Source organism: Saccoglossus kowalevskii, chromosome 5 (assembly GCF_978046115.1).
Source record: "Saccoglossus kowalevskii chromosome 5, keSacKowa6.1, whole genome shotgun sequence".
Taxonomy (NCBI): Eukaryota; Metazoa; Hemichordata; class Enteropneusta; family Harrimaniidae; genus Saccoglossus; species Saccoglossus kowalevskii.
The window spans coordinates 29,375,382-29,401,676 of NC_140645.1; the positions used below are offsets into that span (position 1 = coordinate 29,375,382).

The following is a 26,295-nucleotide window of genomic DNA, read 5'->3' on the forward strand; positions in this document are numbered from 1 at the left end:
TGCGTTTCTGTGACACTATGTAACGCTATTTGGGAACATCGCATTTAAATTTATATCGAAATATATTCATGTATTTACCATTCATTTGACAACTGGCCAAACATAAGTAAAAGTAAAAATAAACTAGGGCGAACAATTTTATTTGACTTTGGTGCAATGAGACGGACTTTTCGACCTTTATAATTTAATTGCCCAATGGACATAGACATCTTGGTGCTGAAAAAACCAAGAATTGCACCTTGATTCCACCATGTGAACACACAAATTTAAAATAATAATATATGTTTAGATTGTTTTAAATATATTTATCACTCCGGTTCATTTTGAATGTATTAACTGCAAGTACATCATGATACACTTTGATATACGACAGGGAAGTGCGTGGATAAATGTTTTACGACGGGAAGAGCGTGGATAAATGTTTTACGACAGGGAAGTGCCTGGATAAATGTTTTACGACGGGAAGAGCGTGGATAAATGTTTTACGACGGGAAGAGCGTGATTAAATATTTGTATGTAACTCTAACTAATTTACTTCTTACGAGTTGAAATATTTATATTAATTCATTATCTGTCTACTTATACACGAGCGGCATAGATCATATTTATATTTTACGGAACTTCTTGTTTCGATAGCACAACTTTGTATTGTATCTACGTTGGCAACCGATAACATGATAACAACATTTACTTTTTTAACAGCCAAACTTTGGTAAAATTAAAAATTACCGAAGACGAACAATTTATTTCACCTTGGTGTAAGGAGATGGGCTTTTTGAACTTTATAATTTACTTGTTAATGGACATACATCTTGGTGCTAAAAATACTTTTTCAACAAATACACTATACATGATATGTAGGTACGCTGCCAAAACACAAAATAATACGTAACAGGTGACGCCGTTCCACGGCAAAGTCCATGAATCTTAGATGCTTTAGCGAAACTGCCAAACCACAGATCGAATTTCTCAAAGAGCGATTGAGAAACTTACTGCAAGCGCTACTGAAAAACATGTAGAATGTTACAAAATCCTAGTCGTCAAGCCTCTTCGTCTTGAAAACAGGCTCTTTTGGTCGCTAAAACTGTATACCCAAACTCGATTAGGGTGAACATTTGTATGTAATATCAAAATCAAGTATTATAATATACACATCACGCAATGATGTCTCGTCATCATAAAATTTGTACTGCATAGTGTCATATCTACATCATTTAACGTCATATCTGCAAAACGTGTTAAATGCTAAAATAGTAATTGCAGAATATGTAGATTACAAAACTCTTATAAATTAAAGTTGGTAATTCCGTGTAAAACGTATTGTTTATGCATAAGATCCGACATGTCATATTCATAGACCTTTACAAATACAATCTATGGAAAAACAACACCGGCAGCCAAATGCGGTTGCTTCGAATTGAGGTCAAAGTGCAAAAAGGATACACACAACTCAAGCACACTGTGGTGGCAGTATTGAGCATTTCGCTCATAAAGTGTCTGAATTGCAGAAATCTAATTTGCATATCAAAGGTATTGAGGACATGAACCTAAGTTTCTAGTCTTTAATTCAAACACAATTGACCTTTGTGCTGACCTGTATTGTTTACCGCATTCCATGGTATTCAATGGATTTTTGAGTTGTGTGGGTTGTAAAGACTAGATAAGCGTTTTAATTCAAATGAATGACTCCCAGACTCTTATTACAGTAATGTTCACAATCAAACTACAATTTTAATATGTGTCGTGTTTCGTGTTATAAAAAACAATGAGAAATCTTTTTTCGCATGGCTTCTTTTTCTTTCCAATAATAATAAGTTATCTGTAACAATTACGCATAGCATATGAATGCAACTGTAGAAATTAAATTCCGATATGAAAACGGTCGTAGGATATCACTCGAGAAAATAACTTCGATACTCCCCATACATTAGGGGCAATACCATGGTTATCCGTTACAGCATGTGAGGTTAGGTCTTTGCGTCACGTTGATACCAAATGACATGATGTATATATACTATTACCTATAGCAGGAGTTGTACTATTTGATGTATCATGAGATGGTACAATTGGTAAAATATTTTGGAATCATATAGGCTTTCTACAATAGAATACACTTCATTTAACAACTTTTTTTTTTCTACTAGAAGTGATATGTCCACCTTATAGCTGGAATGATCCTGATTGTGTATTATTGCTTCATTAAATTATATTATTGAAAATTATTTGATAACATTCTCACATGTAACTGGTAATGTCCCGTAGTGGCTTAGTATTGTTTCTGGTGTGTCTGTAGATAACCCCGGGAGATCCAACCCAATTAGCATATACTGTAAATATCCTCAGATTAGGACTGCCGACTATTGACCAAGATACTGTATTAGGAGATGAGAATCCAGTGATAACACATTTCAATGTAGCGTCATTTCCTTCTAAGATATGGATATCGGAGGGCCCTGTAACCTAATTGGCAATACCTGTAGATGATTGAAAATAGAATAAACGTAGTGTTAATTTCGGAAAACAAGCTCTGTGATCAACGAAAATTATCCCTATATTAATTTGATTAGTTTTGTTTATCTTTTGTTTATTTTTGTCGCACAATCACTGGTTGGCTCTTGTACACTACATCATGTTTCCAATGAATAAACTTTGTAATAGGCAGTTTCGCAAGTTCTAATAATATATTTTGTAATGTTTTAAATGTAGGATTATAAATAATAGCTAAATAATATATAAAAATGTGTGGCAAATAAGTAAACATAATATTAACATCCGCGTTATAATGTATCGGTATTCCAAAGTAATACATCTCATGCAATCAAACACACATTATAATCGAAGGCAAACTGATTAGAAGGCGCATTACGCATTTGCAAAAACTGTGATGAAATTTAAATTCAAACAAAAGGCATCAAAAACTGAATTTCATACAAATCAGACGGTTTCACATGTATACAGCAGTTTGAATAGCACTCATAAAATCCAAAAAAAATATTCTTTTAAAAGGTAAAAATACATGATTTTATCAGGAGTTACTTGCACATATAAAGGTAGGCGATGTAAATAAAAGTCAAGAGAAGGACAAATTAACATAAATGTCTTATTATTTACTCTGCCACTACAATAAATGACAGTCATATATTTTGAGCTCGTCGTAATATATCGGGACGTATGACGTCATGCGAATTATTATTAAAAATGACAAATATGTGTGACGTCAGTCTTTCATTAATTATTTATTAGCACATGTGTGACATTTGTTACAGGAATATATGTTTACACAATCAGATTTTAAATATGCATAAAATGTAGGGTATACACAGACAAGTATCATGTAGCTGGTGAAACTATCGTATTACCAAAACTTTCCGTGTCCCTTTATTTGTTCTCATGGTATCTACCTGGTATAGAATAATTCGATATAGAAAATTGACATTCCTTACCATAAAACCATGTCTACAAACATATTAGTAATTAATTCTCCGGTATTCCTCACTCTTGTGTAGTAACCGCCCATACAGTAGTATCATTCCAAGCAGCACGGCCGCTAATCTGAAGTCATTCGTCCGCGATGTCGTCACTCTTGTTCAAAATACCGGGGAATACATCTAAGCATGTATTCTCTCTGTATAACCGACATTGGGCATTCTTTGACAATTGTCAACAAAAATGTTAAAAACGCATGCTACTTATTGTGTTTGAACATGACATGACATTCCAGGTAGTGATTGTGGTTAATCTAGTGTAGGTATTGTTGTTGGGATACTCACAATTTTGCTGGTTACTATATCATATGCTGTCGTGATTAGTTATGTATTACATAAACGTCGATGGAGCAAACACAACCCCTAATCAGTGTGTAATTAACATGCATATTATAAAACACTAAAAACAACTCTTTCCTCAGTCTTTAATACTAAGCCATATTTATTCCAATATACTATTTTATTCAGACTCCCAAGGATGATCGCGAGTATACAGGTCTATCAGCCATCGGAAAGGAAAAGGACCACACCTACGAACTACCAGAGAAAGTAATTTAGATTAGATAACTACCACCACCACTATCATGACGAGTTGAACACCTTTATCTCATATTGCTGAGATATTATATTGTATTACCTTATTGCATTCAAATAGTGGTAAATTTTGTCAGGATGTTGACAAAGGTGGCGGTTATATATCACTCAGTACTGGTACCAGAAAAAAAGAATCTGAATATGAGATGCCACTACCACGATAAATAGATGAATTAAGCACCATATTTCATACTGATAATGTCAAGTAGTGTCTCTCTCTATATACACTATTTATATTTGTGAGTGAACTACCAAATTGTTATTTTAGAGGACACTTTTGGATTGATCAATGGATACATCTAAATAAATTCAACAAGATAACTACAGTTACAATAAAAGGTTGTGTTCAATTAGAAACTTATAACACATATATTACCAAATACAAAAAATATAGTGATTAATGTTGTATCGTACTTGACTAGTATAACTATATATTCTCATATTTCACTGATATCTAAACATTTTCTGCCGATTCCCAGTCCACATTATGCTAATTTTGTATAAAAGTATGATTTCAATCTCTAGATGTAAACCTTGTGAAAAGACCATACATTCACACTTGTTTGACCTGATCAGAATATATGATCATTATATATTGCCACATTGTAGATACATGAAGTAAGTGAAAAACTGTTCTATAACATATGTATAGCACGGATTAGTATACACACAGCCATGACACGGTGACGTATTACTTCCCCGAAAAGATTTTGACAGTTTTATCACTTACATTCTTTCTCTACATACTCTTAGCATGGCCTACATTATGTTTTAGTAGCTATGTTTGCTCAACACAAGAACAATATATGCAGTTTGTGGAGCACATTCTGCCATCACATCGGGGTGAGTGACTTGTGACGACTAAATGAATTAAAATGTCGCTTCATTTACTCATTGTAATAACAGCGACGTTAGACTGGCGCAGTCTAGGCGATTTATTTCTTTTTAAATTCATATTTAAATACAAAAAAATAGCGAAATGGAGGTGTTAACGCGAAATCCCCTGTAACCGCGAAATCACACAGACTGGACGTTTTTGCCTCGCCCTCTGTGGTGAAAGCTATAAATATTGTGTTTTCATACTAGTTTATGTTAATGATCAGAAAGACAGGCAAGAAAGTTATCCAATCAGAGTAATTCGCCCTTTAAACTATATCTAGTTAACCTTTGTACCTGAAGACTTCACTATTTTTCAAGTTTCTAGATCACTCATAACAAACGAATTACTATTTATAACGTTCCGTACAAATTATTCTAATGGAGAGAAGTAGCCTGCGTGTAGCTTTATCTCGCATGGGTTACAGTAAAGCGCGATCTGCACAGAAGACAATAATTGATGGTGTTACTGACGGCCACGACGTTTTTGTTTCCCTTCTCACCGGAAGCGGCAAATCGATTGCATTTGAAGTTGCTTCGTTCTGTTTAGATGAAAAACAGTTTGGCACTGTCGGATCAGATAACTTGAAAACCCTAGTAATTGTCATCACTCCTTTGGTTGCGTTGATGCAAGAGCAAGCATCAAAGCTGCAGAAACTTGAACCGAAGACGTGTTATTTTCATGCAAAAACGAACACTATACCAGACGACGTTCAGCAAGGTAACTTCGACCATTATGCTTCAACTGGGTATTCAGCAATACGGAAACCATTCTAGCTAACAAAAAACTGTTACTCTCCAATATTTACCTCATTACACAGCGCGCACGCCCCCACTCTTTTTCTGTGTCCGTTCAGTGATGTCACTGCATATCATGAATAATTAATAGCAACGGATTAGCATCAAATAAGACCAGTCTGTGGTGATTTCTCGTTCACCCCACCTTTCGCAAAACTATTTTTTCCATTTTTTAAGTGCGTTATTGCTTATTCAAGTATGATATTAAAAGAAGAGATCATCAAATAAAATGTCTGAAAATAGTATTAAAGAAAATAGAAACCGACCGTGTAGTAAATAAATATATCTTTTTCCGAGTGTTGAACTGTCAATCTTGAGGAGACAACGTGATATGATATACACAAACAGCCCAAATTTGACAAAAAGGAACATAGTAAAAAAATATCAGCTGGCACAACGCATTGTAAGACTAAATAATATCTCTACATATGACTACTGAATATCCACCGTAGATATACGCCAATTTAACTGTTCGAGTGAATGACGGTCTGATTGATACTGTGTATTTGCAAATAGGCGGTGACCATTACATATTTTGAGGGGCAAGACGGTGTATTATTGTGTCATTCAGTCTTGAGCAGAACTGTTTTAATTTTTTCAGGATAATATTGATGAAATGATATTCATTCCCTGTCAAATATATGTTAGTTTTATTGTTTCAATATTTTTTTTGGTAGCTGTTTTAAATAAACTGGACATATCATCTGGTCAAATCAGTGTACGTGATAATATATTGTTTTGAATGAGACAGTGTTTTTCTATTACAAGTGAAGTTTATACGAAATTATACAACACGTCAGAAATTTAAAACATTCATAAATACAAGCAGCTGAAGACGTTTGACATGAATTGATGTCAATGTGTAAGGTATTGAGGAGATAAACCTAAATTGCCAGTCGTTACTTCAAACATAAGTGACTCTTTGTGTTAACTGGTATTGTGTACCGCATTCCATCGTATTCGAGCGGTTGGTTTAAAATATATCTTTAACGTTTCCATTCAAAGTTATGGCTACGTTCATTTATATATGTTTGATTTTGTATATAATGTCGTCATTTGTCATTTTGGTTTAAAATATATCTTTAACGTTTCCATTCAAAGTTATGGCTACGTTAATTTATATATGTTTGATTTTGTATATAATGTCGTCATTTGTCATGCATAGCTATCGGGTATCGCACAAACAAATATCCAACTCATAAAAATATAAATCAATGCATATATAAAACATCGCATATTGGGCCATCATAATTTTTATCAAAACAATAACAATGCACAATTTATAATTATTTTAAATATGCTAAATTTTGAATCTATCTACTAGTTCACCAGAACCATACTTACTTATGTCATTACATGCGCATTCGTGGCTCACTAATTGATAACCATTTTACATATTCAATACGTACTAACATGCAGGTGATAGGAACAAAGATGAGGAATCGGTTTTCATGCGCATCTTTATTATTATTATGTGGTATATTAGATACAATTGAACAAAATAAAAAAGTGTTTATTTCAGGTCTACAGGAGTTCATAAATTAATATCCATAAATGACAATGCCAATTCCGTAAATTCGCAACCCCTTTTGAATAGTAGACAAAATAATTCAGTAAATTCTTTGGTAAAAAATCTAGACAACCCAGGAATGAATCTACCTTTGAATGACGCTATATGGAGTTTGGATATCAAATACAAGTATGGAATGTCATCTATAAATGTTGGCAAATGTCATCAATGACTTGTTATTAGAAAGAAATATTTTTTTGATGAAATTTATTTGCTCGTTTGTAAGCAGAATTATTATTTCCAGTAAGCTCAAGTTGACAATCCAAATGTACGGACATGCTATTATTAAATGCTTTTATTTCCCTTATATCACGTCCAACCACATTATGTTAGCTACCTTTACACTGCGCTGGCAGGTCTTGGATTTGAAATTAATTTGTTATAGTTTTGATATGTCTTCATAAAATAATGACCACGTTAGAAAATATCTTTATTATCTAATAATCACATATATCTGTTTGATTACAATTCCAAACACGTTTGGACGATTATGCATTTTAGTTGGGGTTGTGATTCGAATAAGTTGCGAAATTAACGACCGAATGACCAAACGTCGTTATGAGCATAAATGAAAATAAGTTAAACGTTATTAGCTCGAAACCATTACATTTATTTGGAATGACAAATGATTTGTGAGCCTCCCCACCCCTCCCGTCGTACTATCTACCGGGCGTTTCCTCTGTATGACTTTGGGTCATAAAAAACGTATACAATCCAAAATACTTGCCATTGAAGACGTGAATAGCTATGTGCATGTCAAAGTTCATGAACCCGGATATTTTAAGTTACTTAAATCACAGAACAACCATGTTTACTTCCATTTATATTGTTTTGGCTGGTCTTACAAGTGAGTACATGGCATTGTACTCAATACAGTAGTGATATAGACACATTCCATTACTGCTCGAAGGGCCCGTCGATAGGCATGTTGTCGATGTTCAATTTAATTATCTTCACTGTGTAGTGTAAACATTTATCGTATGTATATCATTTCCGTCTTACTATTTTACACATAACAGCCAGAATATCATAGTATTTACTAATGGAATATTATTTAAATCATTCACTACTTTGTATTTTATATGAAAAACCTCAGTAATTAGTAATTCAGTTTCTACATTTCGTTACTGAAATAACTCAATCATAATCTGTAGAAATGTATATATACATTATAAACACCCGATCACACATTATCGCAAGCAGTCGATATTCTATGCAACTACGTACAACTCGAGTTAAAGTTGATTGTGTCCATGCCAATTCCACCGTTTGTATTCAATTTGTTTCATTTTCTCAGCTTCTGGTACAGTAGCAGTGTATATTACTCTACCAGGTCAAAATACGCGTTCTATTTTTACGCGTTAAATTTGGCTCTTCCGTTTCACCCCTCCGGCCCTCCAGAATGTTCTACTTCCGCAGTCTAATCGTAGGTTTTTCGAAAACGTCTAAAAAACACAAGAATTGATAGAAATGTTCCTGTTTTGGGCAGATTATTTATTAATAGAGAATAATGTCTTTATTACAAAAATGCTGAAAAACCGTAGTTTTGTGCCTTGGTTATTTTCTTATTGGCGAAAAACTGCGAACTCGGCAAATTTGGTTGCACAACTTCCCTTTATCATGTACACCCAGCGACACCGATGCCAGCTGACTGTGTAACCATTATACATGTCATATTTGAATTCTTCATATGAATACAGCCGCAGAATACAGCGCACCACTCGCGAAAGTACATCCATACACAACAAACACCAGGGCGATGCAATGGTATTCTGTCTTATTGATATATCATGTTATGATTTGGCTATACTATTATGTGATGTAGGAACTTTATTATGCGATCTTGGTAAGTTATTACGTCGTGCAGATGTATCATGGCATGAAGTAGGTATATTATTACGCCAGTTTATAAACACTAATATGCAATGTTGATATACTATTACCTCGTGTAGATACATCATGATACGATGTATGTATATTATTATTTGATGTAGAAACTTTATTACGTAATATTGATGTGCCATTACGTCGTGTAGATGTGTCATGACATGATGTAGGTATATTATTATCTGATGTAAACACTTTATTGGCAATGTTGATAGGTCATTGTGCCATGTTGATATATCATGACATGACAGTATAACGTGAGGTTGATATACCATCGCGTTGTGTGAATACACCAAACACAATGTGGGTATACTATTATTTTATGTCAATGTTTTATTATGTAATTTTGATATGTCGTTACGTCATGTCGATATGTCATGAGATGATGTAGATGTAATATTATGTTATGTAAAGATTCGGGACCCTGTGCAAAACCTTTATCTGATTGAGTCATACGCACTGGTCTTGTTCCAATCATGCACGACAAAGCCAAAATGACTATTTGGAGTTTAGGGGCGTACCTGTCAGCAACTGTCACTTCGCGCACTCGAATAAAAAAAAATTAAACACACGGTGTCATTTGGGGCCATGCATTGAGGAACTGACCCCTTTAGAGCATTACAAGCGACCAAGCTGCATATATCTATATCACGTCATATAATGCCATGTGCATCACATGTGTATCGACATCGCATAATGTAAAATGTACATCAAGTAACGATTTATCCGCACTATTCAATGTCACATAAATATCATATGTCATATACACATCACGTGATGATCTCTCAGCATCACATACCGATATACCTACATAAAATAATGACATATCTCCATCGTCATATAATTATAACAACATTATGTTATAAATACAACAATAACAAGCCATGCATGGCACAGTCCCCGTTAGTTATCAAATTTAAGATATATAGTTTTGTTTATAGTAATATAGCTGGAATATAACCATGACAGGAATATGATTTTTTAACATTAAAATGATTGACATTTGTATCTGATCGTCAAACAAGTACTTGACCATATTGGGAGATATTGCTCTGGAACAGCATTCAAAATCAGCCATTTTGAATACATGTATATATATATAACCATGTATAATGAATATATAAAATTTAAATATAATAAGTCAAAGCATTTAAGAGATATGGCTCTAGAAGCCCAATCATTAAAACAAAATGGCCGCCAGACAGCCATTTTGAATCCGATCTGAAAAATAAATGATGTGCATCAGGAACCTGTAATGTCTAATATATGCACCAAGTTTGAACGAAATCCATCCAGAAATGCCAGAAATGCTTGATATTTGATGATTGTTTAGCACAAAAAGGCCACCATTTGGCCATTTTGAATAGGATCGTTAAACTAATATATCCGTCCAATTTGAACATAATCAGTGTAAGCAAGTCAGAGATATGGCAGGAGAACCACATTTATTAATACAAAATGGCCGCCAGTCGGCCATTTCGAATCTTATCTGAAAAACAAAATTATTTGCATCAAGGTCCCATAATGTCTAATGTATATACCAAGTTTGAACAAAATCCATCTGTAAACAGCCGAGAAATGCTTGATTTTGATGATTGTTGGCACAAAAATGACCGCTATTCGGCCATCTTGAATCAGATCGTGAAATAAATTGACGTGCATATGTATAATACCATGTATGATGTATGTGTGAAGTTTGATTGCGATTGGTCCAGGCATTTCTAAGATACAGGTCCGGACGCACGCACAGACGCACGCACGCACGGACACACGGAGGTCAAAACATAAGTCCCCGTTTTCGGACTGCGTCCGAACGGCGACTAATAATATCATCTAACGTCATCATGTAATGTCAAAATAACGTAATCGTAATATCGACATCACACAATGCTATACCTCCTAACATGACATAATAATGATATTTCAACATTATGTAATGTCACAAATACTAGATAATATCATATTTACATCACGAAATATCAACTTAATTTATATCTACATCGCATAATACTCTATGGGAACTCCCAAACGTCATAACTGTATTAAGTAACGTCTTATATACATCACATAATGCTACACCCACGTCAGGTAATTTAATATTTACATTATGCATTATACGAGACAATGTCATGTCTTGTAATCTACGTTTAGTTTACTTTTCAAAAATCTCAAAATGGCTCACGTTATATTTAGAATTTCATTCGTGGGTATCACGTGACCCCTATATAGAACACATTGATAATTGTAGTGTGGGAGTATGCGTTTTTGCTCATTTGCACATCGATAGTGGAAATACTCATTGCATTTTTAGTTATACAACTATTTAAACTGCAGTTCACACGATTGAGATACACGCAATGACGTATTGTTGCAGAGGTAAATAATTACCACATTAGAGAGAAAAATTCCATATAAACCAAAATTTACAGTTCATAATTGTTGTCATTTCGAATTCGGGAGTATACTTCACAAAATTTCGTGGTGATTTGAATGTCTGTGGTCACAGTGGCAATTAATACAGCGCATCGCCAAGGAACCTGACCCAACAGTATCGGCACAGCAAGGCGATATGTGTTATATTTTCAACAAGAATATTTTAAATGTCATATAATCGTCAGACGACCCGGATGCTGACCTGTCTAAACCTATTTATGTATTCGAATTATGTATTTCGTTTGTTATGGGTTAAGAGAGAAAAGATTAAAAACACCATTATCTTTGTCATTATATGCTCATGTAACTCTAGTGAGAATATATTCATTTGTATTGTATACATTCATTCGCCCGCTGACCAAATGTCGATGAAATTAAGAATTGCGAAGGACGAACAATTTTATTTTCACCCACTATAATTGAATTGTATTACTTGTCAAAAATTCACACATTTAACATATATAAGCACAATGATTTTCATCAAATTAATCTACATCTGACTGATATTACAGTATGCTTGTGATGTATATGCTATTTCACACAAATTCGTTTAAAGTTAATTTCAATCAAAATTACGTGCTCAACTCTAGTTAGTTTTTTGTGTAAAAAGTACAAGTACAAGTACTAACCGTATACCTTGTGTGTTCTGTTATAGGTACATATTACATGTTAGCATGGCACGGCTATGTGATTACCTTAATTGAAATATAAAACACCACATTTGTGATGTAATGCATTCAAATTCATTGTGTAAAAACAATAACCTATTAGCAAACAATGTATTATATAGAAGTCAAATGCGAACAATGTTGAACACAATAGCGATTCGATGCCCTGCCCAAATTAGGTTTGCTAAAGAGAGAGATTGAATTCACCTATGTCGACTGATATGGCACATGGTTTCGAGACCAGGGCTCAGCCTTGAGACAAAAATAGACCAGAGCGATTCTTGGTCCTGCCAAAATTAAAATATTCTGGTAACTCCCGAGGTGCATAAAGCACAGTATAGTGATCGTGGACTAAAGTGGTCACATGAGTCGGCTAAATATCAACTCAAGATTATAAGACTTTGACATTACTCTAATTTGGAGGATCAGCTGGAGCCTCATAATACACAGGCTCGTATTTTCACTGGCACAATGATATTAAAAGGGAATGCCCAATTATATTAAAAGATACTGCCAAACATGTTACATCTGTCAACGTACCACGTACCTAAGGGTAGTATTTCATTCAAACGTGTGACTATAGATCTAGTGGGGCTAAACCAACCTATTACTCTACCCGGTATCCAAAGGCTACTCTACTATAAAAGCAAATGACTGCAAAGCCTTGGTATGAATTTATAGGTGATTTGGGATTCCTGTACAAGTCCTTTCTGATCAGAATAGACATTTTGCGGGCGAGCTTATGATGAAGGGCATTCATTTGCTGTCTATACGCAGACTTGTTACTACTGTATATCACCCAGACTAGTGGATTATGTGAATATTTTAATGGAGTACCTAAAACCAAGCTTAAACATGTACTAAGTGACCAACGGACTGGGACTGCGATTTATGGAAGCAGCTCGGGCAAGTTTGTTTTTTCTTTTTCATTTAAACTCCCATATGACAGAATGTTGTGAAAATGCACGAAACGGTCATTTTGAATACATGCAAATTAGATATATTTCGCAAGCCTAGATTTTCATAGTATGTCAATCTAGGCACCTCCCGGAATGTATTGTGAAGAAATTATTTCTGTTGCAATTTGTGATGGGTCAAACCATAAATTGACTGGACTATTAGTGTGTAACACACAACCTACATACAAATCGTTAGGAAGCATTACGTATGTGCAATTGGAAAAGCAAAATAATACGATAAAAGTGTTTTTTCATGTGATTACCATGTTTCAATAATTTCAGCTGAAAAATTAATTGTCTACGTTTTATCATCATCATATGCTCAATGTTTGTACTATTACGTACATAATGTGTTATTTATATTAACTTTCATGTCAACAGCGAATACTCTAGAAAAAAGGGTATAAATTACAACCAAAAATGTCAATATTGTAAACAGATCTCACCATATCTCCATACACACCCTTTATTTATATCAGCTTGGAGAAAAGAATGTTATTGTGAATCATTCGTAAACATAAAATTGAGTTTGAGCAAAACAACGTTTGTTTAGAGCAAACTAAGTAGCCTTTATTTGAAGAATCAATACAAATTACCAGCATAAACATTATAGGTATTCTATGGATGTAAGACAAATTACTGTATTGTAAAATTTATATAGTCATGTATTTTAACTTAAATTGCAGATGCAAATATTATTAATATGGTTGGCGATGAGACAATAAGTTTATTCTCCCTACATGATGCTAAAATACTGCAAACAAAAAATGCGGCAATAACTGAAGATACATGCAGTGTACAAGATAGTGTAGAACTGTACAGAGCCATCGGAATTTCGAGATAACATTTCTGTGCTGAATAAATAATAGGGTAAGAAAAAGTAGAAGTTGTCATTCAAACACAAACCAGAATTTTTGTTAAAGATCTAGTTGTCTTAGATATAATTGTCAAAATGGTCATCGTCAGTTTCCTTGAATGAAAAACTCAATTTGGTCTTTCTTTTCAAACAAAATTACAAGCTTATGTTGTGAGCATGACAAATGTATACAACATGGTACAGGTATTAGTGAGACTTTTTCAAGTTATGTTACTTCAAGTTATGGTAATCAGTTTCATTAATATTGTTACAGGTTGTATGAATTGTATTTTTCCAATTAATTTGGAATTCGTGCGGTATTCATTGGCGGATGCCAAGATAAATAAAGTTTGATAAATAACCAGTTTGACCGTATTCATATCCTCAAGCAAAAAAATGCATGTGAAATTTGCACAATTTTATTTTTAATTAATCAAAATTAGAATTATTGTAATTTGTATTCAATGACATTTATTAAGAGATTGAAATGTTTCGCAAGCGAATTATTAATTATGATAATATAATTAATTCTCATTGCTAAACTTTCTGTGGTAGATCAGTGTAAATAATGAGCACGTGTACAAAATTATACTCGACTATTTACAATAAACACCTTTCCTAAACATAATTGAATTAATATACGCTATAACATATGATAATAACTGAAAAAAAACACGCTCATTGGGTATATCAAGCTATTATGTGATCTGAGTATATGTTGTTACAATTTACTATTAGCCGTAAATTATTATTATTATAATCAAATATTATGCAACACTTAGTCAAATAATTTGAATTTAAAATTGTTGCTAGCAATATTACGTAAATCCCCCGGATATTCTGCGAAATAATTCATGAACGTAAAAACACATACAAATTCAGTGATATTAAATCAAAGTTGTTGAGAATAATACTGTAAAACGTGTATGCACTGTCACCACCAAAGTTGTTCGTTCCAATTACAATGACAGCACCCTATTTGCTATCAAAATTGATGTTCACATACTGTTGATTATTCAGAAGAGAACGCTGCTGCAAGAAACAAAATAATTGTCATCGGGTTTAAGAATAGCTAAATGAAATCTAGAGGAACAACTAGATGCTCAGTAGAATTGAAGATATAACTATAAAATTAGTATTAGTACTGATTACAGGTTTCTTAATCAGGTTTGTAAACGTCATGTTGCCGCTACACAAACACACCTATCTAAAAATACAACGCTCCTACTACTACTGCTGCCCTCTGTTCTCATAAAACACTCATTGTTTGATTAGTATAACAAATACAGTTAATATATAACTTATATACATAGACTCCGGTATCAAATATACTATTTCAATAGCATACACAATATAGAGTTATATATATAATGTAGTTATGAAAGTGGTTCACCTGTTTTTTCAATAAACCTTTCAAAGTTGTTATGATTGTAGAGAATGTCGGTCGTGTGTTTGGATCTTGTCTCCAACATGACAACATCAAGTTGTATCTACAAATAAAGATTAGAGAAAATATGAATATATAAATGCAAGATTGTGATTTGTTGTGTTTAATTCGCATCCACCCAATCTACGTTATCTTAAATCATCATGACTGGTGAAATAAATACATGTTACTGGTACAGTGTTCTGGTTTTGACATTCGATATCCTGCTTGTATCTTCCTAATTACATCATCGTCTGACATTCCCTGGTAAGGTTCGCCACCTGAAATATGAGTACAGGAAACGACAATTATTATACGTCTAGCTCAGTAAACTATGGCGCTGACCAATACAATAATTTACAGGAGTTATTGCACTTTGTTTAATCCTGATATCTGTACCTTATCAATGAAAACACAAATAACCACGCAGCATATATGCCGAAGCGTACGCTGTATGAAAAAGTGAATTCGGGCATTTTGTTCATATTCTTATTATTGTATTTTTTAAACCCCAATAATGTTAATTCTGAGATTTCGTTTCGTACTCAATCGACCGTAACCTTTCATTTATGCTTTAATAAACATCGTAATAACGAACATAAAATACAATCAAATTGATCAGCGGGGCTTAGATACAGCTGCTATGACGGAACTCGTGGAAAACCAACGCCAACATTCCCTCGTATACAAATCACTGAATATTTTAAGTTCTACATGATTTGGGTTCTGATTATTGGTAATCCTGACAATTATGTCCCCGTACCTTGAGGCGGACATGGAAACATCAGACTGCAGGCGGTATGGTGAAGCCGAAGCAGCGTTCGATATCATGCAAATTATAGCTTATAATAAGCCACTGAAATTTGGGCAGCAATGGTGTACTGCAAGTTGTAATCTCCACCTAATAAGAACATTCTACCAGCATACAACAACATTGGCAACACATAAATAGTATCTAGTGCAATATTATAATTTGTGCGTCGCTAAAAGTGTTTGGTACAGTGAGTATATGACGACTTGTCTCCTTGAATATGTCAAACTTTAATTTTCAGACACCTAATATTTGTTTGTAGTTACAATTATTACGACGTACACATGTGTGTATAATATATGTTTAATTTGCGACTAGTAGCTATTTACATATTTGATAATTACATGTTAAAACTCACCTAGAGTACTTATCTCCCACAAAACAACACCAAAAGCCCAAATATCAGTTTTAGAAGAATAATTATCATCAGAGAAAAGTTCTACTGCTTTCCAACGATGCTGAATTCCAACCTGTAGCTTTAAATTTAAAGTAGATTGAAAACAAAATTTATTTCTGGGTAAATAATGAGATAAGACCATTTTAATGAAATATTTGATGTCATCGACAACATGATTCGTTAAATTTTCTAACAGGTTCTTCAGTTTATTATCGAGTTTGATATTGTTTGAATATGTTGTTAATTTCACAATTTACAGACTCTTCTACATATTGTATCGCTACTTGTACTTACAAAAGTATTAGTTACGGCGGTTGATGTATTATTTCTGACAGCATACTTCATGTTTGATATCTTGCAGATGTTCCCTTCTCCAACAATAATCGTTTCGGTACAAAGGTTTCTGAGTGTAATCTGTTGAGAGTAGAGACACGATCTGAATAAATTGAAATTGAATAGATTGTATAAATTGATGATTATATAAATTCTTGTTATTATCAAGGAAACACATTTGGAAAAACAATAATTGAAATATTATTATTCAAATGTCCTTCTATTGCTACAATACATATACACATCATATATTTAAGAAATAAAACACCGCATTAGTCGGATATAAGATATTGAACAGTACTGAGCTGCAGACAATCATTTTCAAATATGACTGCCTCTACCGTGCTAGAATAAAATAATCTTTGGAGCTAGGTTATGGTTAGCGACGATGTGCAATTACCATATTCGACATAATTTAAAATATAATTTTAAATACATCTGTATATATCCTTGACATGATTTATAATGAATATATTTAATTTCAAATATAATAATCAAAGTATGTCAGATATCGCATTCATTAAAAAATGGCTGCCAGCCTTCCATTTTGAGTTTCATCTGAAAAACAAAATAACGTGCATCAGGGAGTTGAATGTCCAATGTAAGTACAAAGTTTGAACAAAATCGATCGATAAACGACCGAGACCCGGTTCCGGAATTCCAGAAATGTTTGATTTTGGATGATTTTTTAGCACAAAACAGGCCGTCATTCTGCCATCTAATCAGAGTGTGAAACAGATTAGTGTGCATATGTATGATCTATGTATCGAATTTGAATGTAAGCAGTCCAAACATGCCTGTTGAACATGTCCGAGTGCAAGCAATCCATCTGCATCCGAACGGGGACTAAAAACATTTGATATATGAACGTTTTTACTATATATAAATAAATCCGTTTCAAATAACTAAGTAACAACATAATACTCATTCTTTACATCACGTGTTTCCAAGTGTTCCATTGCTTCTGCTATTTGTAATGCATATACGAGTACGTTATCTTCCTTTTCGTCGTTAATGTTCTTTGCGCTTTTCAATAATGTATACTTAAGACTGTTATTTCCGATGTAGTCCTGTACGAAATACGGTGGTTCTAATAAAAAAAGTTTAAAATAGAATCCCGTGAGATGAGCATATTTAAAGCACAGAGAGTATGATACGAATAAAAAATGAAAATTTAGGATTAGTTTTAAACAGGGAGCCTTCAGTTACTGGATTCCTGTTTTCAGACCTACAGTGAGAAAGCAATTACACAGTATGTAATCGAATGATTATATCTTTGTTAACTACTAATATACAAAAAGGTTTATATTTGTTTCGCTTCTCAGCTAGAAAATAAAAAGGTGCGTGAACACCGCAAGTTTCAAGTGCCTGAACGTTGTCAGAAACAAGTGTTCGATGATACATTGCACGTGTCCCGCATAACGGACATTACCACGTCTATATAGCTACAGGAATTTTGATTTCTTGTAATTGTTTTAATAAATTGAGCACGTCAGGTATTTTGTATATTGTACTGATATTTTTGCATACAGATTATTTGATTTGTATCAAGACGGTATCTTGAGATTATCTTACAATTTAAGTACTAGCATTTCTAGTAATTATAATATTATTATCACTGATTGTAATTCAATCTAATATATTTAGTAATTGCTGACTGAGGTTTACATGTTTATCCCCGTCACGCTTAAGATAACTGAAGTGAAGTTTGTTGTTGCGCCAATCCGTAATCTGGCGTTGAGATAATATTATTTATAAAGTATTCTGAATGCTTTATTTGTTACAAGTGATTAAGGCGTGCACACCAGCAGTTTCTTCTACCTTTTTAAAATACATGAAATAAGTGAGTCGGAGATTACATTAATCTATGCATAAATACCAAAAGTAAAACAGTGGAAAAAAGAACCTAGCTAGTTTATTAACTAACCTGTTACAGTAGAATATCCTATTAGTGTTAAAATATTTGGATGTGGAGTTACAGTCTTCATTATGCATATTTGGTTTACAAAGATATCTTTCATCCTCTGACTCGCATGTCCTGAAGAGAAAAGAGAAACATAACAAGACGTTAATTATTACAATGACATCAATTAGAACGTTTCAGCACATTTGCATGCGAAAGACATTCCATTCATATTACTCTCACTTTTTAATCTCTCTACTTCGACACGTGTGACGCCATCTCTACCACCAACAAACCAAGCATCAGCCACAAAACGCTCACGTTCTTCATCGTCATGTAATGCTTCTTTGAAATGTAACCTGTCCGGTGGAATTTCCCATATTTGTTCACCAAGTTTCATATATATTTCATTTCTTGGCTTTTCTTTATGAAGATCTTCATATACACCTGTATCATTCTGGATAGTAATGAAATTTGGTAACATGACGGTAAGCGTGCATGGGTTTGCGTTTTACAAAATAGTACGTAATATCACGTGACACATAGGTCAACAGGCCTATACCATGTAACATCATATAATGTATAACTATTGCAATTCAAAATATATTTCATTACCTTGACGGAAATTTCTTCCATAGGCATAATAGTCGCATATTCTGCTGATGAGGTATTAGTGTGGATAGAATTTTTTAAAGCCAATGAACGGCAATCAGCTTGATTACTCGGCGTTTCACCTTGATCTTGTTTCTTCAATCCAAAACACTGATGTGAACGAATAATAATTATAATAAAAGCTCAAATAAGCATTACATGTCTCCAAGTTAGGACAATAATGCATATAGCATGTACACATGTACATGTACATTTAATCAGCATATATTAGTATGGCCATCGCTGCTTGGAGTGACTTATGATCCAATAAATGTATTCTGTACACACACTTTATGTCAACACATGTACATTTGTAGAAATAAAAAACTACTCAAATGACATCGTAATTTGCATAGATTAGATCAAGTTGAATGACACTGTCTGCTTGTACTCAATCGAATCAAGAAGATCACACCATATGACTTATTGTTTGAATTGGGCCATATATATTTAAAAAAACAAATTTCGCATCAGATGCTATTTCAAGCCTGCGATATTTATTTTAAAACATCTTACATCATTTTTTAATTAATCTTATGTGGCAGGCAAACTATGTGTCCACGTGCATTGAGCTTTCCATCAGATTGCTGGCGATACATAAATGCTACAATCAAATCTTCAGGTCAAAGAGGTTAGCGGTAGAGGTTAGAGGTAAATCAAATATGGCGGCGACATTCACAAGATAAGTAAACTTGTTATATGTGAAATGTCCAGTACATTGGAAGAGGGCCATCTCCATCAATATACGAGTAATAGAGCAATTCAAGGATTTTACAATGAAAAACATTGATGTGAAGTTAGTATATTACTATAGCGACAGTTCACATACAATTTACCTTTACATCACGAGTGCGTTTCAAATAAAAATAGTATCCAACTACAGTTCCCGCAATACAAACCAATAAAACAATAATAACACTCAAGATAATTCCAATGTAGTTGGTGCCTGACTTATTCCCTGTAATAAAACAATAATAAAAAAAGTGTTGATTATTATGTTTTCATTCATGATTTTTCGGGCAATATAATTTGATGGGATAATCCTTATAGTTATTTGAATCCTTGTCAAAATCTTAAGTGGAAACAAAATATTAGTAGTGTTTACTAGCTTCTTATAGTTTCGAACTAAGAATCGCAATTCAAATATCTGGAATTTTATGTATTTTTTCATATCTCTATGAAATTATCCGACATACATGACAACCTAATTAGAAATACTTCTAATTTAGCATGAAATGAATTTACTTAGTGTTGTTATTCTTGTTTATTATTTACATGGGTTGTAATCAAAATAGGGGAGGTATATTAATTATACATTTTATATACAGTAAACGGGAGGCGTAATTTTGACTCTGATGATTGGTTGTTAACTGGGGACATTGATTAAAAAAGGGCTTCCACTCAACTTCACAGACTTGTGGTTATATAAATTGCATCATTTTGGTGCTAAAATAAGCTGTCCATCGTGAAATATGTTAATTTGGTAATATTTGTAATTTCAATTATCAGACACAATATAATCTGTCAAACTCTTCTGCATGCCTTTCATTTGTGATATATATATAATATGTCTTGAAAAACGATTTATACTCAAAAGACATGTTTTTCATGCACGTTCATTCATTGTTTCAAACAGACTGTATATACAATGAGTATTTATAATCGAATTGCAATTATCTTAGATATGCTTTATAATTGAACTTTTCATTATTTTGTTCACAAAACATATATTATTTGTAATGGTAGCCTCCAATAATGAGCAATTGAACATACTTGTCAAGGTGAAAATCATGACCTTAATTATTGGTGGCTACAACTAATTAATAAGATTTATATAGTATGTACATATATATGCAATGTTATATGTTTATATTGTAAATAGATATAATGCCACTAGTTTTATTCACCAGTCACTAAACTTTCGGAATAGACCGTACCTATTATAACCAGAGTTATTTGAGGCAATGAAGTTATATACTTGTAATAGATCCATTTAAAAACCTACCAACAAACACCCACAGGACTATTAACATATTACGGAATAATGTTCATACCTAGTAATAATTTCACGGCATCAATTGATTCTTTTAAACAATGATCTCCAACTGTTGTACAGTATGTTATTCTGTATTCAGCATTCACATCATCCACTGCATATTCAAGTTGACTGTCAAGTACACATTCTTCTATTACAACCCAACTGTCATCTACAAGTTTCTTTATTTTCACACACTGATAAGTACTATTCTCATGCTGTGTCCATGTTAGTTTACCAGTATCTACATTGAGTTTAATGGTTGGTTTACCTATACATTTAAAAACAAAACACATATTATAACTATAGAGAAACATGTCAAGGATGGAATGTTTCGAGGAGTTAATTGCCAGTGAAATAATAATAGAAGGCTTTTTTCCCTAGCATTATGATTCGAGTCATTGTCAGGAATCATTTTGAAATGCAGAATGAAATGTATTTAACTATCCATCAACATCAAGTAGATTTCCGAAAGAAACACAGAACAACACATCGCATCTTTACACTACATACTATAATCAAGAAATACCAGTCACACAATAAATCAAAGAAAGCTTAGAAAGAACCCCTGTATTCTAAAGGTATTAGAGGCACTACAAATAAGAAATGCTGTAATTACTATATTAGAAGCACATCATTAATTCACATAAACCAAAAATATATTGTCTACAAAATCATTGAAGAGTGTTTTATTTGGACAACAGATTTGTCTTCGACTGAGATATTACGTTATGCATATGAATGAGGCCACATGACCATACATTGACATGTGGTATATTAGTGGTATCTCTTGTCAAATGCCCCCAATATAGCAATAGTTTCATGTCTATGTCTGAAGTTTTATGCATATTAATGAGGTCACATTATCCCATTTATACAAGATGGGTAATTATTATACATTGATTACTACATTAAAATAATCGGATCTGTGGATTATCCAAACGCACCTGAAGATAGCTGTAGAACAGTAGCACATGTTTGCAAATACGGCAATCAGTAAACACATAATTTAATCCTGAACTATACATGTATATTGCTTCTTGCCGACCACCTATGTACCAAGTTTCATTGGAATATGTTAAATGGTACTCGAAAAACAAGTGAAAATGCTTAAAATTGGTTAATTAATATGCAAATTAAATCATTATTAAGCACAAATTTCAACCAAAAACTAATGAGGTCTGTGCATTAATTAGATCATATTTGTACCAAGCTTTATTTAAATCTGTTAAATAATTATTATGCAAATTAGATCATTAATGTGTATATATTTAGAACAAAAACTAATGAAGTCTGCACATTACCCAGATCTTTTTTGTATTTCATCAATGTATGTCAAATAGTTCTTGAGAAACAAACATCCTCTCAGCTAAGAAAGCTTTGCTGTTAGAAATGCACATGTTATTGAACATATCATCAACTAAATGAACAAATATGAGATCGCTCCACCCGAGGTACCTTTTATCTATAATAACAAAGTAATCAAACTTTCAAGATATCATAACGAAATGAACAAATCAAAGGGAGGCCTATCTAAGATACCTATATGTTCAATATCAAAACAATCAGACCTGCAGTTTTTCCCTAAAAAGTCAAAAATATCACTTTTTACAAAAAAATTTAAAAATGCGTGAGATCCACCTGTACTACCTATATGCATACTATTAAAGCAATCCGTCTTGTATTTTTCATCAAGAAGTCGAAAATATTAATTTTTACCAAAAATGACAAAAATATTCACCAAAATTTGAGAATTATAGATATCATCACGAAAAGAACACACCTGTGGGAAATATACCCAAGGTATATTTACACTACGTATCAAAGCAATACGGCTTGTAGTTTTTTAAGAAGTAGAAGTTGATGCAAACACCAACGCAATTGACTACATATATATCACTCATATGATAAGCTCTGCTTGAAAGAGTCAACGGCGAAGCTAAACCTACTAACCTAAAGCCAACAAACGACCTTGCGATCGGAAGAGCTCCGCTGTAATTGACACGTGCAGAGGGCAGTGGTTGCAATAACCCCATTATTCAAATATATCCAAAATGTGACAATTGATCTTGAGATAACCTTGACCTTTCATTGAAAGATCCTGATTGAGTGGTGACTTTCTGACCCACAATAAACATGCAATCAAACATGTCACCTTGAGATGACTCTGACCTTGAGATGACCCTGATCCGGCCTTCACGATTGTTGGGAGGTGTTTTAGTCCCTCCCACCCCCACTGTTTCGTATCATCCATATAAAAGCAGCAAACGTACAAACCATGAAATGACTTTGACCTGAACCATTTCTGGAAACATTGGTCCATTCAGTTTATTTTCCAAAACATGGTGTACTGAGGAGGCCTAGCGCTTCCAACTGACACAGTTGTCTACTAGAGTCCATGCATTATACATAGCCCATATAAGAACTGAACAATACCCCCCAAAAAATCATAACTTATAAAAATAGAAATATCTTCACCAAATGAATTATGAATTTCGAAGCGATGTGGCATGCGGTTTCAGAGAACAAGTCGGAAATGTGCAAAACTGAGAAAATGAAAATAAAACGATTTTTAACCATAAATGACAAAAATAATCCACCAAATCCGGAAAATCTATATAAACAGCTCCACTTTGTCATACATGGTGACAGCATATTTAAAAGTTGACACAGACAACGACGATGGACAATCACTAATGCGATTAGCTTCACTCAACAAAGTCTACAGTGGAACTAATAAAACAGTATGGAGCAAAAATATATGCCCCAAGAAACAGTACACTTCTGGTCAATGGGCGGCGAAACGAGACAACTCATTCATGACAAAGCATCTTCAAACGTGTTCAATGATAAGGCAATTATTTTCTGATCAGTGGCATAACACGAATCCTGGGTGGTGTAATCTTGAATTCCAATCAACTCAGGCATGATAATAACTTGACTTCTGCAGTTCACAAGATTTGACGTTCTACTGTTACGTCAGTTCTATTTTCAGTCAATCAATAAATTACTCTGCAGCACTCGATTGCAAGGCAATGCCTGCTACATTTTTGTGTTGCACACAAAAAAGGTATTCGAACAACAAGATAACTTACCATATGTCTTAAAACTGTAAGTGTGTGATGGATCTCCATTGCCAAAGCTGTTTGAAGCATGTGCTATGAATTCATATGTAGTTCTAACATTTAAACCTGTTATTGTCAATATTTCATTCACACTACCACCACCATCTTCTGGCCATGGTTTATAAGTCATATTATTCTCAAGACCATATTGCAGGTAATAAACAATGTTGTCTGGTTCACCACCATCAAATCCTGGTATTATTTCTACAGTAAGTTGTTCATAACCAGTCTCCACAATAACAATGTTCTTTGGTGGTTCAGGAGGTCCTACCAACAATGATAATTAATATTAAGCAAGTTTCGTAGAAAGAACTGAGGGTATAGTTATATTTACAAATACAGATAGAATATATTGCCTTGTCAGTAGAAGAGCTGAAAATAAGTTATTATTATAAATATTATCCACATAAGACAATATAAACCAACTCAAAAAGTACATGTGTACCTGTGTTTCATCTGTTGAGTGGTTCTTGATATGTCAGTGAAATTTGGTCAAGAATCCTTGTACAATTATTTTAAATGGGAACTGCGTGATACACGTTGATTCATTTTTCATGGTACAATTTTAATATGCATGCCCATCCAGAAATAATCTCCTCCCTGAATAAACTGACATTTTAAAATAAATAAAACATATAGCAATACAGGAAATAATTGTGAGTCACTCAAACACATTGACAAGACTGCTGAATGTAGAAAGTTATGCATATCATATTTATTCACTTATAACTGGTGCATGATAATTTGGGTTGTGAAGAATAATAAAAGAATCATGAGCCCAAAACGAATAATTAAAATAATAATATTAATATCAATAAAACCCAGCTTTCTACTAATTCAAGCAGAATTGTAACATTTATGCATGACACTAGTTTGTGTTTGTTACAACTCTTACATGTACATGTTGTTACCAGTTCTCAGAGATACATTATCAGCACATTTCCTGTTCGTACCACATCAATCAAAAATACTTGCTCAACACTACTCTCAATAGATATTGTAAATCCAAAAAAAATTACCTGTTTGCACCAACTGAATCTGAATAATGACTTCTCCAACACTGTTTGATGCTGTAATATTGTAGAATCCAAAATATTCTTCAGTTACCTCATCAATATAGACCACACTGCTTGATGATGAATCAGTTTTAATGCTTAATGTTACATTTCCATTCTTCCATTCACTGAAGGTGGTGAGAGAAGGATTTGCATCTACAGTTAAGTTCATTACAACTGGTTCACCAATTTCACCAGCAAAAGTGTTTTTACTAATAACAGTAGGCAAATCTATGAATGAAAAAAAAAATGAGACAAACAAACAATGCTTAGAAAATACTTCTGCATGCTCATAGCTATACTATCTGAAAGAGCATGAGCCACCATAATATACAGGTAGAATAATTAGTTCATCATAATTTATTTTTGCATATTGCAATATCAGAAAACAATATCATTTTTACCCCATTTTTTGATCAAACAATTAGCCTAC

General features: G+C 33.4%; 1 protein-coding gene across 1 annotated transcript in view; it reads right to left on the reverse strand.

The window, feature by feature from the left end:
• Positions 1-13,814: 13,814 nt before the first annotated feature.
• The window catches only part of LOC102810087 (uncharacterized), a 35,729-nt gene continuing 23,248 nt past the window's right edge, over positions 13,815-26,295 (reverse strand). Inside the window, exons 9-21 of the mRNA XM_085498881.1 lie at positions 25,827-26,093; positions 24,778-25,074; positions 21,702-21,953; positions 20,484-20,605; positions 19,612-19,758; positions 19,240-19,453; positions 19,021-19,131; positions 18,029-18,183; positions 17,055-17,174; positions 16,722-16,839; positions 15,737-15,833; positions 15,520-15,616; positions 13,815-15,158 (exon numbers count right to left, since the gene is read on the reverse strand). Of these exons, the coding sequence (XP_085355007.1) occupies positions 15,102-15,158; positions 15,520-15,616; positions 15,737-15,833; positions 16,722-16,839; positions 17,055-17,174; positions 18,029-18,183; positions 19,021-19,131; positions 19,240-19,453; positions 19,612-19,758; positions 20,484-20,605; positions 21,702-21,953; positions 24,778-25,074; positions 25,827-26,093 (2,054 nt within the window). The 3' untranslated portion in view covers positions 13,815-15,101. The remainder of the gene's footprint in view (positions 15,159-15,519; positions 15,617-15,736; positions 15,834-16,721; positions 16,840-17,054; positions 17,175-18,028; positions 18,184-19,020; positions 19,132-19,239; positions 19,454-19,611; positions 19,759-20,483; positions 20,606-21,701; positions 21,954-24,777; positions 25,075-25,826; positions 26,094-26,295) is intronic.